The 19,596-nt window shown below is 41.7% G+C and overlaps 1 protein-coding gene across 1 annotated transcript; it reads left to right on the top strand.

The window, feature by feature from the left end:
* The first annotated feature begins 268 nt into the window (after positions 1 to 268).
* Positions 269 to 19,012, top strand: EIF3B (eukaryotic translation initiation factor 3 subunit B). The gene is made up of 19 exons (XM_062613586.1): positions 269 to 856; positions 6,067 to 6,259; positions 7,476 to 7,595; positions 7,686 to 7,743; positions 8,105 to 8,233; positions 9,205 to 9,362; positions 10,257 to 10,388; positions 10,488 to 10,554; positions 11,142 to 11,188; positions 11,979 to 12,189; positions 12,742 to 12,814; positions 13,264 to 13,386; positions 13,885 to 13,963; positions 14,776 to 14,914; positions 15,547 to 15,672; positions 16,143 to 16,220; positions 16,666 to 16,774; positions 17,258 to 17,375; positions 18,441 to 19,012. The coding sequence occupies exons 1-18, from the start codon at positions 340 to 342 to the stop codon at positions 17,359 to 17,361; spliced, it is 2,463 nt and encodes an 820-aa protein (XP_062469570.1). The 5' UTR covers positions 269 to 339; the 3' UTR covers positions 17,362 to 17,375; positions 18,441 to 19,012.
* Positions 19,013 to 19,596: the final 584 nt, after the last annotated feature.

The raw sequence follows: 19,596 nt of genomic DNA, 5'->3' as shown, positions 1-19,596 counted from the left end.
GCGACGCACGAAATAGGGGGAGCCACGACTGTTGTACGTCGAGTAGGAGTAGAAGCCGCCTCTAGATGAGAGAGGAGCGGGCTGAGAAGAGGACACCGGCCGCCTCGGAGCAGAACGGGGAGGATACAACAGCGGTGAGCAGCCGCTGAGGCGGGTCCAGGACTTAATTCCGACATCCCCCCTCCCGCTCCATGCCTGTTGGTAGGCGCCCCCGCGCGGGGCCCGCTGGTCCTGGCGCACATGGCCGGGCGGTAGGAGCCGCCCCGCCCCTCCCCCGCTCCTTTCCCCGTCGCGCCGTAGCAGGGAGCGCGCGGCCGGCCGGGCCCCGCAGCCAGCCCCATGCAGGACACCGAGGAGAGCCCGGCGGCTGCCGCGCCCACCGCCGCGCAGGGGCCCGGCGGCGACACCGAGCACACGGACGGGCCCCCGCCGCCGCTGGCAGAGCCGCCGCCGCCGCCGCCGCCGCAGCAGGAGGAGGAGGAGGAGAAGGAAGGAGAGGGACGGGAAGAAGAAGGTGGCGAGTCTGAGGCGCCGCCGGGGCCCCCTGAGCCGCCGCCTCCCGCCGCCGAGGAGCCCTCCGCCGAGCCCGAGCAGCCGCCGCCTCAGCCGCCGTCCGGCCGCGAAAGCCCCGAGAAGGCGGAGGCTGAGCCCGAGGCCGAGCCGCCGGCCGGGGACGAGCCTGAGGCCGAGCCGGCGGTGGAGGCCAAGACCGAGCCGCCGGCTGAAGCCAAGACCGAGGCTGACCCCGGCGAGGAGCAGGAGAACGGAGAAGCCGAGCCTGGCGTCCCGGCCGAGCCCGAGGACGAGATTTCCTTCAGCGACCCCGAGGACTTCGTGGACGACATCAGCGATGAAGGTGCGAGCCGGGCCGGCGGCGGGCGCGGGCGGGAGGGCGGCCGGGAGCGGGATGGGTGGGAGGGGCCGCGAGGAGGAGGGAAAGCTCCGGCCGTGGGGCCCGGCCATGACCGCGGCGAAGGCCCCCGGGCCCGTGGGGCTGCGAGACGGGAGCCCGGTGTACGAGCGGTGCCTGGCCGTGCCATCGCTCTGCTCCCTTCACCCCCCCTGGGCTGCCTGGCAGCTGCTCGTGGTGCTGGGTACGCGTGTTGGTCGCAGCAGTGCGTCCTGAATGAAGCTCCTTCTGGTTTATCTATGCACCGTACTGTTGGTCCTAAACGTGCCGGTAAACTTCTAGTACCGGGCTGCGGGATCACCACCTCGTGTGTTTGCCGTTTGCCTCCGTTGGTTAAACTCGGCTGTAAAACCAGCAGTCTTCAGTTTTGACCTGATGCAAATTAGATTTCATCATTCTGTGTGTTCTACGCATCCAGAGTGAAATGTGTAGATAATAGTATGGCTTTGAGAAGAGTTAGTGCTCAGAAAGACATGACATAGGCACTTTGTGACGGGAAAGGATGGAAACATTACTTCTGGCAGTTAAATTCGAACTGAGGCTCTTCGTGAAAAGTATTGAATGTTGACTGTCATAAAATGTCATAAAGCCATTGTGTAACTGCAGAGACAGTCGAGGGAATATGTGATTCTGTCATACAGGAGTTAGAACTCTCTTTTAATATCTTTCAGTTAAATCTTTCTAGATAAATCATCTCCATTCTTGAATAGCAAAAGTACTTGGTCTAGGTATACGTTGTTGTAGGGTCTGATTTACGTGTATCTTATGTGTTGTAGGCTCCTATGTTACATATACGAAAACTGGAGAAAAGTGTCTTAAAGCATGTGATTGTAAGTCAGTTCTTCAGTTGGCCGTGGAACACAGGTGATCCATGTGCCTTCTAGTGTTGAGCCCTGTGCTTACCTTAACAAAACTGCAGCAGAATACCTTAGGTTAGGAGAGTGTTTGCTGTTCCCAATTTAGTCGTCTGTATGGCTCTTTGAACTTGTGCACGTGTTTCTTAAAGAGATGTTGGCAAAATCGTCTGCGAGTATGTAGTTGGATTGCTTTTGCCTGGTTAAATGTTTGCTTGATACACTTGGTCTGTGCCTGGGATTATTATGGTCAGTTCTGATCGTCTTCAGAAACTGAACGTATTTTCCATTTCATGTATTTTATTGTGAAGGATTACTTTGGTTAATTTCTCAGCTGTGTGAATAATACAGTGTTAGTGACTGAATTACAGTGTTTAAGTTTAGTCACTCTTGTTGGTCTGGCTTTCAGTGCGCAACTTCTTGAGCTTCCTTATTCCTTTCCCTGTATCCTGATGACTCTTGAAGGAGAAAAGGAGTCCATCACTGTCACTGAGCCAAGGTTATTTCAGTGTTTATGATAACATTCCATCTTTGAGCTGGACCAGCTTTAGGATTGGACCATCAGATTTCTTTCCACCAGCATGATGGTGGCGTGGAGGAGCAGCTCATCCAAGTTCACGCAGGAGAAGGGATGTGTCAGATGCACTTAGGTGCAATGAAGCTTTAGTTCAGATAATGATAGTGGTCCTTACAATTCTGCCAGCTGAAGATAGCTGTATACCCACCACACCCTGCTTCTCTTGTGGGTGGAATAAGAGCTGGCTAAACCAGCTTCTTCCCTTTTGAAGATCCCTTTGTTCACAATTTTGGATTTAAGGTCGAGGAAGGGTACAATGTAGGCATTTGCCTTTAATCTGCTACACTTTTGATTAAACACTGTATTCTTGCACATGAATCTGAATATGCATTCCTTGGTTTGTCTGCAGGCCTACAAAGTCTTTTTATGGGAAGTAGTTATGACAAATGACTAATAGAGCCTAAAAAATCACCCTTTTGTGTTTCCTTGTTTCCATCTTTTTTCTTGTAGACTTGTGTGAAAGTACATGCTTTCATTTTACATGCAAGGAAAATCTAAGGGGATGATAGGGTAAATAAGAAATCTGCATGTTATTTTACTGTAATACAGGATTTTTAAACTACTCCTTTCAATCCTTCCAATGTTTGTAGTCATAGAAGACACTTTGCTGCGTGTGTCCTAAATCCTAGGGAAGCGGTTCCTTACCCACAGCTTTAGTGCGTTATCAGCTACCTGAAGGATGGCTTATTCCTTGAAAGAGTATCTTGAGATCCAGTATATTCTAGGAAATTAACTTGCAGCCCTTATCTTATCTTACTAGATTTCATCATTCTGTGTTTTCTACACATCCAGAGTGAAATCTGTAGATAAATAGTATGTAGATAAATAGTATGTAAATAAATAGTATAAATTAACCCCTTACCACAAAAGAAGTGGTATTCTTTTCTGGATCTGTAAGTTTGGGTCAGTTTTCCGTGTTGCAGTAAGTAAAAAGTGAAAGGAGGAGGGAAAGTTGGTCCGAAATACCTTAACTTAAACCTCTTTGTGTGGTAGAAAAACCTGCCTGGAGTGATCCCTGATACACATTGCTGTACTTTTAAAAGAAGTTGGGATTTTCCTATATGTCCCATTTTTCTTCTACTTCTTTGCCTACCTATTTGTTTGAAATAGTGCTCTTAAAGTTGTCATCACCTGTGATTGTTACTGGGACTGATGCCTCTACCTTCATGTCAAGGTTTTTGCTTATCCTTGGTGATCTATATGGTTTTGTGCCATTAGGATACCTGTTGTTAACTCTGGGGGGTTTAATTCACTTGTCCTGCATTTGACTTCTTGTCCCAGTTTTCAGTCTGCTGCTCCTCACTAAGGAATCTCTTCAGACTTGCTTCTTAAACATTAACTTCTGTCAAGTCCTCCTGCTCTTTGCTGTGTTGTACACCTTCACTGAGTATTTGACTTGCTCTGAAGAACATGATCTGAGCCATTTTGTAATAGTTGCTATAAATTAGTCAATAGTTGCTATAATTGGGGAAGTTTATGGGTATAATCTGAATGTGTGGAGTAAGTAAAATGACATCATATGGAGGATCATTCCTCTAACCCCTTCAACTTTTAGTTACTACCAGTAATAGTAGGTTTTCACTATTTCTAGGTCTTTGTTTTTATTATACAAGTTAGCATCTTTTAACTTTTTATTTGTAGTTCCCATATGCACATGGAGAGCATCTTTTTTGAGTAATAAATACTACAAACTCAATATTCCGTGAGTACTACGTAATCTTAGTGGTGATGGCATCTGTTTCTGCATAAGCTTTTAAGAAGCATATTGCCACAAATCAATGGAAATCTCCACCTGTTGAAGCTTCAATTTATAGAAAGCCAAGAGTTTTGGTCATTTGAAATTCAAAGCAAACATGTTTATTCACTGCTTGAGATCTTTGCAGCGGTCTTTCTGGGAAGCATAACTTCTAGAATTCTAAACCAGCAAAATTCCATTAAAATGTCTTCAAAATATCAACACATCCAGCACTCTTTTTCATTTGTTCTCATGTTTTAAATGCTTCTCTGTGTGTATGGATACATACATGTGCATGGATTTTTTTTCTCTGGCTTGTGAATGCTGGACATAGCCTGACACCAAATTTTATCCTTGTATCCTAATTCAAAGCGTAATGGTGTACACTTATTTTCTGTCTGGTCTTGCAGTTTATAGTGGTTTTCACATAAGTTAAAGGCTTACTGCAGATAAGCATGTATATTTGTCCTGTTCATATGGCATGTGTGAAACTGCCATTCATTTCAGCACATTTGGCTTATTTGTTAGCAGGATGTCTATTCTGGTCCCTTAAGTAAACAATGCTAAAAATGTCCATAAACCAGAGAAAATCTGCCACTTGTAACTGATGTTTCTTTAGAATCCAGACATGCAATCATGTTAATAAGTTGCAGGGACATGACCAATTACACTGTGAAACAATCGGTTATCTAGACAAGTATTAAAGTGTATGTTTGAACAGGATATCTAGGGATAATGTGGGATTTTATTCCTGGAAAGGTTTAAAAATAACCTTAGGCTAACATTATGTGAGGGTTTGTTTGGATAGCCTTGTCTTCAGTGCTTCTAGTTCGAGCCATTGAGAATTGAATCATGGATATAATTTTTCTGTGTCTTCTTGGATCTACAGGTCAGTTTGTAGTTTGGGTAATGTTAATTTGAGAAGTGTGTTAAAATTTGCGTATTACCAATGGGGTTTAGGTAGTGGATACAGAATAATTGAATAGAATTGACTTGAGGAAGAGATTAAAGCTAGATATGTCTGTCTAGAATTCTACAGAACGTATGTCTAGAAACTACTAGGTAAAACTTATGCAGTGGTGTTGTTGAAGCCTCTAACTCTGTGTACAACATATAGGTGTACTTTGGACCTTTTAAGTGTTTTTATCGTGGTATGGCACATAAGTTATAACTGCAGTTACAGTCCTTCAGAATGTTCTTCCTATTGTGTGTGTGAAACTTCAATGATGTTTTAAGCAATTTCTTCCTAGTAGTGAAGGGGCAGTGTAGGGACTGAACCATCCCACTCCCAAATGTGTAAGATGTTATAGGAAATGTGAGTTAGTACGTTTGAAGACTGTCCAGAGTGTGAAGAAGTATGCACTTGTCTTCACTTGCTGCATGCTTAAGGGTGGTTTTAAGTGTCATGCCGTGGACCTTCATTTTTGTGTTTAATTAAAGGTTTAGACAGAGTGTGAGTTCTTGAACATAATTACAGTGATGCCAAGACATGCCGAGCTTCCAGCATAGCAGATAGTTCTGAATTATGCTAAAACTCATGGCATTTGGGAGGGTGGTGTATGTTGCATTTCTTTCAGTCATCCAGTTACAATCTGAGCAAGGCTACTGGTCAGAGCTTGGGTAGTAAATCTTACAGGTGTCTGCTCTGTTGTCAGGTTTGAGGACTTTGTGAGCCAGTTACAGCTCCAGAAACAAGCTGGTGATGCAGGTGTTGACATCCTCTGTGTAAGGTATTGCTGTAAGGAGTTAGCTGCTTGAAGTTTTAGAAACTGCGTAATCATGCCTCTTAGCAGGGAAGTGTTGGAGTTGGATGGGTGTTCGCTCCAGTTGTTTCTCTGATGGAACATTCATTCACTACCAAGTTTCTTGAAATTTCCTGAAATTTGAAGTCTTCCTATTCTCTTACTATCACTATTCTTTTTACCCTTCTGTCTTCCTACTTCATGATGAAGACTGGTGCCTTAGTTTCTTTTATGCTTTTTCTTTGCAGAATTACTTGGTGATGTACTGAAAGATCAGCCACAGGAAGCAGATGGGATTGACTCTGTAATTGTCGTGGATAACGTTCCCCAGGTTGGACCAGACCGACTTGAGAAACTGAAGAATGTCATCCACAAAATATTTTCCAAGTTTGGTAAAATTATCAATGAATTTTATCCAGAAGCAGATGGGAAGACAAAAGGGTAAGTCAAGATAACTCCTACTGGAAATGGGATTGAAACACTGCTGTGACTTACCCTTGATTGTTAGTGTCAATACTTTATGGCCAGTTTTTATGGTGACTTCATAGTCCTGCTTATCAGTTTCTTCTACCTTAGCCTGTACAATCCTGACATCTAGTCTCAGTAAGCAACAGAAGTTCCAGAAGGAGCTGAGAAGCTTAATAGCTCATTAAGCTACAGTGTGTGTGTGTGTGTGTGGAGACTAATTATGGAAACAGTTTAGCTGGGTTTGGAAGGCACATTTCTGTGCAATACTAAATGGTATTTTTCTGTTAATTTTAGCTATGGCTAATAATAGATTCTGGCTAAAAACTTAGTAGCAGTGGATGTACTGTTAATTTCAAAATGGGCTGTCAGTATTCTGTCTCCGGTTGCCAGTGCTTATGCTTATGTTAGTCACTCTGACTTCCTTAAGGTCAGTGAGCCCTTATGAAGATCCTTTTCCCCTTTGCCAACTTCTGATCCCTGTTTATGGTTAATTGCAGCATCTGAAATTGAGAAGAAAGCTAACAAGAAGTAATCAAACCAAAAGGGAAAGAAAGTTTTAGAGAGAGAAAGCAGGCCAAAATCAACCTGATCAATATGAGGTTTTACAGAGTCTTGCTCCTCTGGTTGGAGTACTGTATATTCCTGAGTTTGGGAGGAATTTTAGAAAGCATAAGAAAGTGGGTTTTCTGGAGCAGATGTCTGGTTGGTTCTGTAAATTCAGCTTGAGGAGCATGAGAAAATTATGGTGAGAAGGAAGCTGAATTATATTCAGTGTAGTTGAAAGACGAGTGGTGCTTTGAGGTGTCTATGATAGCAAGATTTACATTTCCTAAACATGATTTGTCACTCAGCTGGAAAGAGCTGTACACCAAACCTGCCTGTTACTAGCTCACATTGTTGATCTGTGTTGCATTGAACTTGCATTCATTACCAAAAGAATATCAGTTTGATTCCAGACAAGCCCTGTATACGGCCTAGAAGTGTACATGTGCTTTTGGCCAGAGTGGAGATCAATTGCTTTTGAGCCCTAACTTGTTAGGGACAAGACAAAATAATTTTATAGATGCTCCATACTGAGTTCTTGGTTCATCCTCATTGTTTGTTCTGTGTTTTATTTAATGTCTTTTTTTTATAAGAGCCTGTTACACAGCCAGTGATGACTTTCTGCTATCGTCTTCCTTCATTGCAGATACATCTTCCTGGAGTACATGTCTCCTTCTCATGCAGTGGATGCTGTGAAGAATGCAGATTCCTACAAACTGGATAAACAACACACTTTCAGAGTCAACCTGTTCACAGACTTTGATAAGTGAGTGCAGCTGTCATGTGTATCTGTAGATTTGGGGATTCTAACCAGAAGTGCCTGCATGGAGGGTAACCAATGAAATTGTTCTTTCAGGTACATGACAATCAGTGATGAGTGGGAAATCCCTGAGAAACAACCATTTAAAGACCTGGTAAGGATTTCTTTGGGGAAGTGGGAAGAATATTCAGCACAATATGAAATAATGACTTCATCACTGGAGCATTCATATGAAAATAGAAATGATGCATCAGTAGTGTTGTTATAAGTAACAGTATACTGTGGTCATATGCTCCTGTTCCTTTCTTCTCACTGTCATGAAGGGACAAGGAAGAATTTAGTGGTTCTGTTTAGAAGTTCCACATATGGTAAAACGTAAGAGGAAACAACGATTTTTTGCACAAGTTGCTTAAAAATAGAGTTTTGAAAGCATCTTATGTTTCTAAATGTTGGAGGCAGACCTCTGTGTTTGTTACCACTACCACTAATAATCTTCTTGTTTCTGTTTGTCTTAGGGCAATCTCCGGTACTGGTTGGAAGATCCTGATTGCAGGGATCAGTACAGTGTGATCTTTGAGTCAGGAGACCGGACCTCCATTTTTTGGAATGATATCAAAGAACCTGTGCAAATTGAGGACAGAGCAGTGAGTGTCCTGGAAGTGCTGTACATTGCAGATATTCTGTCGGTCTCATTCGTTTCATGACATTTCAAAATATTTCTTTCCCCTATTGCTGAAATCCTTTTTCCTTCCTTTCGGTGAGGAATGGTGAAAATACATCCTTTAAAATTAGAATTAGCTGCTTAGGTAAAACAAATGTAGAGTTAACTTGTTTGTGGTGGTGTTTGTTTTTTCTTAACTGGTCCATGATGCCTATTAGTTTCCTTCATCTCTATGTTGTCGGTGATTCAGAAAGACCTGAAAATGCAAAGTCAGAGTCTGAGGAGTATTATTCATTAGAGCCAAGCATGTGCTTACGTATGCTGCTTCTGATCCTTTTTTGCTGACCACAGAGATGCTAAAGAGGAATAGCTGGTTTGGTAGTAGCATATAAAAGAGAGAGTCAGTGTGCCTGTCTACTGCAGACAGTGACCCAGAAGCATTTTCTGTAGTAACTAGTATGTGTTACAGTAGAAAGATGTTGACTCTGGGATGATGAGTAATTCACTCATCACCATGGTCACTGGTCATGGTCTATGTAGCTGAAACCTCTCAACTTAGCTGGAGGTCAAGTCTATTCTTAAGAAATTGGAAATACTGACCTTACTTCCGAGTATGCTCTTACCAGGGCTGAAACACAGCAAGCAAACCCAAGCCTGTTTAGGTGGCTTTAATTGTTACTATACAAAGGTTTTCGCTCTACCTGGACAATGTTTTTGGTGATCAGTAAGTTGAAAAGGTCTCAATTGACACTTTTCAACCTGAAAAGTTGAGTACTGTGAATTACGTGCATGAAATGAAACTCCACAACTAGTCTGGGATGTCACTGATCAGGAGATCTTCACTTAGTAAACAGATTAGCAAAGTGTGAAGCTACAAGCCACACATTCATTCTTTCTCCTTTAGGAATGCAGCATGAAATTAAACCTTTGTGTACCCTTTGTTTTTAAATCCAGAGGTGGACGGAAACCTACGTACGTTGGTCCCCGAAGGGCACCTACTTAGCTACCTTCCACCAGAGAGGCATCGCACTTTGGGGCGGAGAGAAGTTCAAGCAGATTCAAAGGTTTAGTCATCAGGGAGTGCAGCTCATTGACTTCTCACCTTGTGAAAGGTATGGAGTATGACATTGGTTTGGGCTAAAGGATCAAAAGCATGAAGTATGCATGTTGTTTCTGCTGTGCCTTCAAATCTCATGTGGTTGGGGTTTTCTGTTGTCCTTTGTCTTTGGAAGTACAGCTTTCCATACACAAGTCCTTCTTGGAATGAATGAAGATCTGCCTGACTTTTGACTTCAGGAAAGATACTTAATCTAGAATAATTGGTCTATAAAACTGAGCTGGCAGGTTTCCTCAGAGATATCATTATCCCAAGGGAGAAGGCCATGTTTTCCCTCTTTAGATGGGATGTCTGTAATGTTCGATTTCTTGTTCTCTGAGAAGATTCAGTTGAGTAGTATCCTCTGTATCTTTGGTACTGACATGAATTCCATATGTTTTCTTTAATGTTAAAGAGCTGCGTATAGAAGGCTGAAATAATTTCAGGACTGAGATGTGTCTTGTTTTGCTAGTTTTCAAGCAGCATTTAGAAGCCGTTAGGTTTTATGTCTTAATACATCAGAGAGTATTTATCTTTCAGTGGAGAAGTCTTAACGTACTTACAGTTCAGGTTGGATAAGGTCAATGGATTTACATTCTTTCTGAAACCAATCATGTTCTTGTGGCAAAGCTATATAGTAGGTAACAGTATTTAGTGAGTTCCTCTTCTTGTAACATCAATACAGGAAGATTTGCACATAAATCTAGAGTCTTCTCAGCCAGAGGAATGCCAGGGAAATACTGTATCTTGGAAGCATTATTCCCCTTTATCACACTGTTCTTACTGCAGAAAATCCCATTAGAGAAACTGCTGTTTGAAAGTACATTGTATATAAGTATTATTTGAATAAAAGCTTGCTTGTATTGGTATCTTAGATGAAGTTTTGACAGTGAAATTATTTCTTTTGTAGGTATTTAGTGACCTTCAGCCCTTTGATGGACACACAGGATGACCCTCAGGCTATTATCATCTGGGACATTCTGACTGGGCAGAAGAAGCGAGGATTCCACTGTGAAAACTCAGCTCACTGGCCTATTTTTAAGTAGGTTGAGAAACAGAATGAGAGGACTAATCCCAGATTTCATCTCATAAAAAGGCAGTAGTTCCTATTTAATATTCTTTTCCCTTTTTATTTGCTTAGGTGGAGTCATGATGGTAAATTCTTTGCTCGAATGACTTCAGATATCCTCAGCATCTATGAAACACCTGTAAGTTCTTGCTTGTTTTTTCTGCTGTGTCAGTCTTTCTCATGGACACGTATAATCATAGAATAATTAGGGTTGGAAAGCGCCTTAAGATCATCTAGTTCCAACCCCCTTACCATGGGGGTTTTACATTGTAAAATAATATACTCTAGAGCTGGGCTTAAAAGGGGAGAAATTCATTTGCTCGTGTTCTTTCCTGGGTGGAAAACTTGAGCTGAGTCTGACAGTAAATTTCACACATCTAGAATGACGAGACAGATCAATATACTATTTATAAGAGTCGGTAGGATCAAGTTTGTGATGCCTCAGAGCTCTAAGTAGAAGGCGAGTGCCAAAAATGCACTGTAAATTGCAGCCTAATCTAGTCTGGTTTACGTTTTCATTACGATTCAGGCTTCTGCAGTCATTAATCTGTACAGCAGATTTTATTGATTTGTAATTGTGGAATGCGTATGATCATAATAAAAGTGATACAGGATCTCTGAAAGCTGTACACAATTTCCTAGTTTATGTGCCCTAATATGGATAGAAAGTGCATCTGTAATTAGAAGAATATTACTGACTTCAGAATTCACACCTTTCTCTTTTAGTCTATGGGTTTGTTGGACAAAAAAAGCTTGAAAATCAATGGGATAAGGTAGGTCTATTCCTTTGTAAAGATAACAATTCTAACTGAAGAGAGCAGTTGTGTCTGGGGCTTTATAGTGAGAGGAATGTAGAACTCTGGTCTCATACACTAAAGTGGTCAAATCAGACAAACCAGCAAAAAGAAATGGAAAATGCTCCATTTATTCTTGTCTGTAGTTGACAGCTTGTGTGCTTTGAAATTTTCTTTGTGGTTTTGCTTAATCCAGGGTCTATCTGGGAAGTCCTGTTCCTTGTCTGTAGAACCAAACTGGAATGCAGTTTGTTAGGGAATATCTCCTTAACAAGATTTGTATGCTGGCTTGAAACAATGTGCTGCATCCTACCTGTTGGCAAGGAGTGGGTTTGACTTTGTGCATGTCTTCATGATGGACAGGGACTTCTTCGAGAGCTTTTGAGGTACCTCTGTAAAGCGGCAAGAAAACTGAGTGTACCCAGGTGCAAGGAGATTGTCTCCTGTGTAATTTAATAGGAGGGTTTCTTATTGCTCATTGGTTTGATCAGTCTGTTTCTTAGATCTGTCTGTTAACACTGGGTGTAACTCCTGCTCTAATTGAAATGTACTGGATTTGATAACACCCATTATAGAGCAAGTTTAAACATCTGTTTTGGTGTGATGTGTGTAAGGTGGTTAAATTGGCTTCAGTTGCTTGTCTGTATCTGTCTTTATTATTAAGATTTTACATTTGCCTGCGGTTCAGATACAGTGATGAAAATGGTTTCTGCTTGTAGCATCTCTAATTAAAAATTAATCCACTGCATTTTTTACTTTCTTCCTGTAGAGACTTCTCATGGTCTCCAGGTGGTAACATAATTGCTTTCTGGGTGCCTGAGGACAAAGACATCCCAGCAAGAGTGACTTTGATGCAGCTGCCTTCTAGACAAGAAATTCGTGTGCGAAATCTCTTCAATGTCGTAGATTGTAAACTACACTGGCAGAAGAACGGGGATTACCTGTGTGTGAAGGTAGACAGGACTCCCAAAGGTACCCAGGTACGTGGATTCTGATTATATTAATGACATTTAGTTCTCTCTCATGCTGACACCTACTGTCTTTCAATATAGACAGTGTAAATTCTATGATGTCAAAGTTATTTTTCATTTTTCCACGTGCATTTGAGGCGTGTGGAGAGCAAAGTCTGTCATGTTTACATCCAAGGCTTGCTTTGACTTCAGTGACTTTGTGGACTTGGGTGAGAGTTGCAGGCTTCACCTCTTGTTCTACTCAATGTCAAGCAGATGCTGAACAGCCCTTAGTTTGTGCTGCACGGTGCACCATATGTTTATCTGTCTTAACTAAATTTCCTAACAGTCTGGAAAGAAACAAATGCTTTTGTACCGTTACTTTTTATCAGGGAGGGAAAGATAGAATGTGTTCGGTAATGAGGCATACTATATTTATCTGCTCCCATTAAAGAAACAAATCTTGTCTTTCATCCTGTGTCCTGACAGGCTAATTGTGTAGTTGTCCTTCTGTGCCTTCCAGTACAACTATTTGCTCTACTGCTTCTGTGCTGGATAATGAGCTGATCTTGGTCTTTACAGGGAGTAGTGACCAACTTTGAAATATTCAGAATGAGAGAGAAGCAGGTGCCAGTGGATGTGGTGGAAATGAAAGGTAATGCCAAGTGTTTCTTTACTTTATAGACACTTGTTTGTTTCTTAGAAATAGCTGTCAACACGTGACAGAACTGAGAAGATAACTCTTTTCTTAGTGTAGTATTAATGTTGGAGGGCATCTCCATCTCATGTCGAGATGAGAAATCAAAATGTTTGTTGCTATTCATGCTTGTAACTGAAAATCTATTAAAGGGCTGATACTATGGATGTATTTTCTAGAAGATGGGAGACTTTGGGGAGCTATTGTTTATCTGAAACACTTCCCATAACTCCCTACTTTACCTTATCAACCTATGCTTTAACAGGCTTTGCCATATAGACTGTCTTTTAACTGATGGGTTTCCTGTTTTCAGCATTGTTGATTTTCTTTGATAACTGCTTGAAATCAAAGCTTTGCATAGTCTTTTGACAGAGTTTTGGATTGTGTTGTGGATTTTTTTGTTACAGAAAGCATCATAGCATTTGCTTGGGAACCAAATGGAAGCAAGTTTGCTGTGTTGCATGGAGAAACTCCACGAATTTCAGTTTCCTTTTACCATGTTAAAAACAATGGGAAAATAGAACTCATAAGTAAGTGACTGAAAAACAAGTGAAAAATACAGTTACTAGGCATTTTGCATGACAGTAGATACAGTAAAGTCAAAACTGTGCCTGGTTTTGGATAGAATAGCGATATGTGCTCTGCCTGGCATTGTATTGTAGAGATCTAACTTCTTGGTGACAGCTAAACTGTTTTGGATCTGAATCAGTCCAGTGTCTGGGAATAAAAGGCCTACAAGGCAGAATAATTCTGTGGCTTTGGGAAATGGATGTGAGGTGATAGCACAGACTTGGCTCACTTTAGATAAAATTTATTCCCAGGTTGTATGTTGGGATCTTCTGATCTCTCTTGCTGCCTTTGGGCATCTTGGTGTTACTGGGTTTTGCCTTTAGAAGTGTAGAGCTAAGGGCTGTTGTTAGGACTTGCTTGCGGAGTTCAGAAGTGTCTTTTGAGGACTGGATGGAGCTGACTGCTTGTAAGCAAAGTGATGGTGTCAGGTTGAGATGTCTGAATTTGTTTCTTTCCAGAAACGTTTGACAAACAGCAGGCAAACACGATATTCTGGAGTCCTCAAGGGCAATTTGTAGTGTTGGCTGGCCTCAGAAGGTGAGTACTGCACAAGTTACTGAACACCACATTCATTCAAATGAGGGAAAAGACTAGAGTAATTCATCTAGGAATGTTTGGTATCTCCAGGAATGTTGCATTCCTGTGTAATCCTGATAGAGCTTTGCAGAAGCAGAGGAAAAGAAGAAATGCAATGTCGTGATGTAGTTTAGTCTCTTATCTTTTACATGCTATTTTTGCCACACCAAATGCAGAATGCTTTTTTCAACAAAAAGTGGATATTTAGAAACACTGCTCAGCTGTTTAAGTTAAATACTGACTCAACTAATCCAGTTTGCACCACGCAGGTGGTTCTTACAATGCATTTGTTGTCACAGCCTCGTGGCTCCTCATGGGCAGTACCTCTTAATGACAAAGCTGTTTTGTAAAAGAGCTATTAAGAAAGTTTCACATCAGAGCAAGTGAAAATTAATTTTATTAAGCATTTGAGTAATATTTGCTTTCAGACAAGTGCTGCTCGTCATCTTGTCTTCACTACTTAAGCATGTCTAAGTATATGATCGTTAAACTTTGGCTGTAATTTGCCTATGGTATGTTTTCACTGTCGCTTTAGCAGCAGAAGTAAAATGGGTTCAGGGTCACTGAACACAGACACAAAAGTGTCATTCTTGGGGTTTTGTTTTTATTCATCACATGCTTTCTAGCCACAGAGACTGGTATGAGCCTGTCTCTTGGTTGCTCTGAGAACTCCTCTTTGTAGTGAGGAGGTGTAAAGAAGCAGCTTGTGAAATGCTTTTAAAAACCAGGCTATACTAGTATGTAAAACCATCTGCCTTATTTTGCCTTTGCAGCATGAATGGTGCCTTAGCATTTGTTGATACATCTGACTGCACCATGATGAATATAGCTGAACACTACACAGCTTCAGATGTGGAATGGGATCCTACAGGCAGATACATTGTGACTTCTGTGTCTTGGTGGAGCCATAAGGTACTAATGCTTTCCTGTGGGGTGTATTTGTGTTTCCTTTCTCTTCCAGAGTTATTGGAAAGGGCTATTGGTTAGGAAAAGAAAATGGGCAACTCTCAGTCATCCTGTGACTTAAAGCCTGCACCACGGTTTTATACATGAACTTCTAAACATCAGTATTTAGGCCTTTGGCTTCACCAGTTGTCCAGAATAAGTTCTGGAAGGGCAGTTCATGAGTCTAAACTGATGTCCTTTTTCATTACGTCTTTAGTGGTTTAAACCTTGATCTCCTTGTGGTCCACACAGAGCAGCAGGATTTATTGCACCTGTATTACTTTTGCATGGTTTCAGGCACTGCACTGTAATCCTCTCCTGTACAAGTATAGACTTTGAGACTTAAGAATGTGGTAGAAGGGCTGGCTTAGTTTCAAACTGCTGGGATCCTCCTGAGAGGAGCTTCTTGCAAAGCTTTAATGGAACAACTATTTTGCAGAGGGATTTGACTTGTGCAAGGAAGGCACTTACAAAAAGAGCACCCTGTTTCTCTTCACTAATGGTGCTTATTTTATAAGAAAGACCCTTAAGACATGGAGTGAGGACTACATTGTGAAGTTATAGCTTATCTTACCTGAGATGGTGCACTGTTCTTCCAGGTGGACAATGCATATTGGTTATGGACGTTCCAAGGCCGTCTGCTCCAGAAAAACAACAAAGACAGGTTCTGTCAGCTGCTGTGGAGACCACGACCAGCTACCTTGCTCAGTGAGGATCAGATAAAGGTAGTGTCCTTCCAGTGACTTCTGCTGACACTGATTTGGTGTATGAATAGACCTGTTGTACTGTCTCTTGTTGAGGATGGGGCTTGAGCTGTTACAAAGTTAAGCAACTGTCTTTTTGCCTTGAATTTGTGAAAAACCATTGCTGTAGGGGACCTCACTTCTAAGAATGATGGTAAATATTAACTGGTCTTTAAGATCAGAATGGAAATGGCTACAACTTGTTCTTACAGTTAGGGTACAGTCAAAGGGCATAAAGAACAAAACTGAATTTAGACTTCACTGACTGCATGTCTACAGAAGCATTTGCAAGATCTCTAAGTCAGAACAAACAAAATGATAGTGAAGGAAAATTGCCTAGAAGATGATGCTTTTAAAAAGCGCATCGCCAGCTTAGGCCTATTGAAGGAGCTCTTACAGAGTATGATTGCTGCCGTGATATCCTGGTTGAAATAAAATTCCCTGTTTTACAGCAAATAAAGAAGGACCTGAAGAAATACTCCAAGATATTTGAGCAGAAGGATCGCCTGAGCCAGTCCAAAGCTTCAAAGGCAAGACACTTTTGGAATATAGTGATGTAGATGCAACTCATGTAACCTGTCCTTAGTTATTTTGTAATGGTTACATGCAAGTTAAATTTCTTCTATAACAAAACACTTGTGTTCATTTGAATCCAGATGGTTAGAGTTAGTTCCAATAGGGAAGATGCCACTTAAGCTGTCAGGTTAAACAGTAATGAATCTGGTGAGGCACTGCTGTTGCCTCATTAAGCAAAGGTGGTAAAATCTGGGGGTTCTTAGTGAGTTGCTGCATTTGGCAGTCTTTAAGAAAAGCTCTTTAAAACCAAAGATGCTCTTTGATTACATAAGTGAAAGATCTTTTTCCTTTTAAGTTAGTGGAAAGTGTGTTCATGAGAAATCTTGACTTGATAACAAATGCCTTGTATGTGGATTTGATTTATTGGAGAGGTTTAATGACCTCTTCCTGCCTCTGTAGGAGCTAGTGGAAAGGAGACGAACAATGATGGAAGAGTTCAGAAAGTACCGCAAGATGGCACAGAAATTGTACATGGAGCAGAGGAATGAGCGTTTAGAGCTTCGAGGAGGTAAGCCACACATAGTACTTGTGAAGTCATGCTGCTTCTTACCAAGTAACTACCCTGTCCTGGGGATTCATCCACTTCTCCATTTCCTGCCAAAGCTAATCCCCTGTTCTCTAAAGGTTATTTATACTTTTTATCCTAAGTCACAACAGGATTTATTCCACCACACACACCCCCCCTCCACAGGAGAAAGTTCAAATGCTGTTGGCTGCCAGATATGGTATCTGTGGTTTACCTCACATCTTCATGCTTCAAGGCAAGCAAAGAGACTTTGGTGTTGCAGTTAACCAGAAAACCTGCAGAAGCCCTGTGCTGGCAGGCAGGCAGTAGCACCTTGGTTGTCATTTAATGAATTTACCATGTACGATTTAAAGCCCCAAATCTCTCTTTTCACTGCTGTGTTAAGGACTGCTTCTGCCACGAGCATCAAATCTTTGATTGCTGCCTTGTCTGGTGTGTTCAGTGTTCCTGTTTTCTGCGTTGCAGGGGTAGACACAGATGAGCTGGACAGCAATGTCGATGACTGGGAGGAGGAGACTGTTGAATTTTTTATCAATGAAGAAATTATTACCCTTGCAGAACCAGAGTAATTAATTAAATTGTGGTAAGGTGACAAACCCCTCTGTCTGCTATTGCTATAGGTGCAATCATTTGCTTCAGAAAGTTAGGTCTGTCCGTTGCATGAGTGAATGTGTTGCTCTTTGAGTTGATTTGTGTGTTCTCTGTAGAGAGGACAGAAGTGTCTGAAGAAGTAATGGCAGATTTATGAGTTGTGCTGAGCTGAATTCTGTGTATATCCTGTCTTGCCAGTGATCAAACCACAGTGGAGTCGGGGTTAACTTCGAGGCTCAGTGTGTTGCAGACTCCAGGTTCTGTCAGTAGGGGGAATGAGTATCATGAGAGAGAAATTGTGCCTTTTGGATGAATTGCATGTTAGTCCAAAATGGACAGAGTTTAAGTACTCTACTGAAGAGGGTACAACAAGTTGACTGGGCTGATAGAATCTGGAGATATTTAAACATCCACACGAACTCTGCTGTTGTTTTATAGGAATGTGGGTAGAACTTGGGAAGTAGCAGATTGTGTGCAGCTGCATGTTTCTGAAATCTTATTTAATCCAGTGTTTTTCCCCAGAGCCTTTTTGTCAGTTCATATTAATGTATTTCTATGTTGAAAATAGAGGCTACTTTCAGCCCCTGTTACAGGAAATGTCCCTTAGGGAGCTTGAGTTTGTTGGATTGAGAAGATAAAAGATATTTGATAGTGAAGGCACTCGCATAAGCCTTAAAACCTGGAAAGTGTTCCTGCTCTGTCATGTTTAGTACTTCATTTAAGGAAGGGGAGACTGGAAGTATACCTTATACAGCTGCAAGTCAGCCTATATAGCTCTTTAATCTCCAGATATCTAAGGAGTTCAAGTAAAACATAAACAGTTTATCTCTTGGGTTTATGGACAAATATGTAGCCTTGGTACCTGTGAATATATTTTGATCAGGCTTATCTGTGTCTCATACATGGGAGATCCTTTTATGGAAGGAAGAGAGTGAAAATATCAGTTTAAGAGCAAGTGAAACACACACAGCCTTTCACCAAGTAGCCTCTCTGATGAGGTTGAGCTGTTTGTATAGAAGCACAGTAACTAACTTGCCTCTCTTTTCCCTTCCTGCAGCACCACCAGATCTTGTGCTGAGAAGAAGTTTGTTCATTTTTCAGAAAGCCTACATCAACTGTGGAATTTGTAATCCATATTCTTGCACTCTGGAAGGGTGGATGCACCAGATCTTCTCCATTCTGACACATTGTAGTGCCTTTAAGTCTTGCTGCCTGCTGCAGTGAGACACTGGGAAGGCGCTGCTTTAAATTCTATTATTTTTTTAGGGGGGTTATTTTTGTTTTGTTTTTTTTTCTTTTTTTAACTCCACTACTACCAGTATTTACTTCCTGACTCCCTGTGCAGTACTTGCCGACTGGTAGCATTTTGGCTATTGCCAGTGAGGTGAGATTCACCAGCACACCTCTTAAACGCACGATGTTTCTGTTTCAGGACTCTTTCTATGTCCCGAGTGCATGGACAAGTGTTCCTTTCGTTTGGGGAAAAGTCAACAGAACCAGTTTTCGTATGATGTGTCTTAGTGTGCTGAAGCAGCACTACAGTGGGCTATATCCTCCTCCTTTCAGATTGTGAAAGGATGTCCCCCTCAAAGAGCTGAATATGGAAATAAAAGCAGACCTATACTAAAACCAGGCTGGCTACGTGTTGTTTGTAGGGAATCTTTCCCTGAGTGATGACAGTCAAAAACGCCTGCAGTAACAAGAGTGGTTTTTATCTTGTCAGTATGGTTCATTTGGAACTTTTTAATCTTAATTCCTCATGGCTCCTCTGGATTTGTTGTGGTTTGGTTTTTACAGTGATGGTACAGCTCATTCATCTGACAAGCTGGCCTATTCATTAGTGGAGCGACAAGGAAATGAGTGGATTTCTTAAACCATTTGCAAAATGATCCTAGCCTCAGGAATGACTGGATTAGTCTGTCTTATTAATGGATAGTGCAAAATATGAGAAGTGCTCTGTATGCACATGCCTTATTCTTCATGTTACAGTACCTAGTCTCATTTCTAAAGCCCTCTGTGCTCAGAGGGGAAAAGTGTACTTATAGCAACTTCTCTGTTTATGAGTAGAATTTCTTTACTGGATATTGTCGGAGCACTGAGAGGTTGGTGTGCTGCTTGCCCTTTGAGGGGCAGAGGAGATGAGGATGTTCCTGCCTCCTCTCCTGCGCTGGCCAGTGAAATTGCCCAGTGTGAGCACTCTGTACTGTCTGGTT

The sequence above is a fragment of the Pezoporus occidentalis genome, unplaced genomic scaffold, assembly GCF_034315485.1.
Source record: "Pezoporus occidentalis ecotype Australia unplaced genomic scaffold, CSIRO_AGI_Poc_V1 ctg169, whole genome shotgun sequence".
Taxonomy (NCBI): domain Eukaryota; kingdom Metazoa; phylum Chordata; class Aves; order Psittaciformes; family Psittacidae; genus Pezoporus; species Pezoporus occidentalis.
This window is presented reverse-complemented; position numbering and strand designations above follow the sequence as displayed.

Bases quoted from the DNA above. Each gene is read 5' to 3' on its own strand.
- EIF3B (XM_062613586.1), top strand. From the start codon at position 340: ATGCAGGACACCGAGGAGAGCCCGGCGGCTGCCGCGCCCACCGCCGCG. The intron at 7,596-7,685 runs GTGAGTGCAGCT...TTGTTCTTTCAG, and splicing joins CTGTTCACAGACTTTGATAA to GTACATGACAATCAGTGATG. The intron at 12,815-13,263 runs GTAATGCCAAGT...TTTTTGTTACAG, and splicing joins GGATGTGGTGGAAATGAAAG to AAAGCATCATAGCATTTGCT.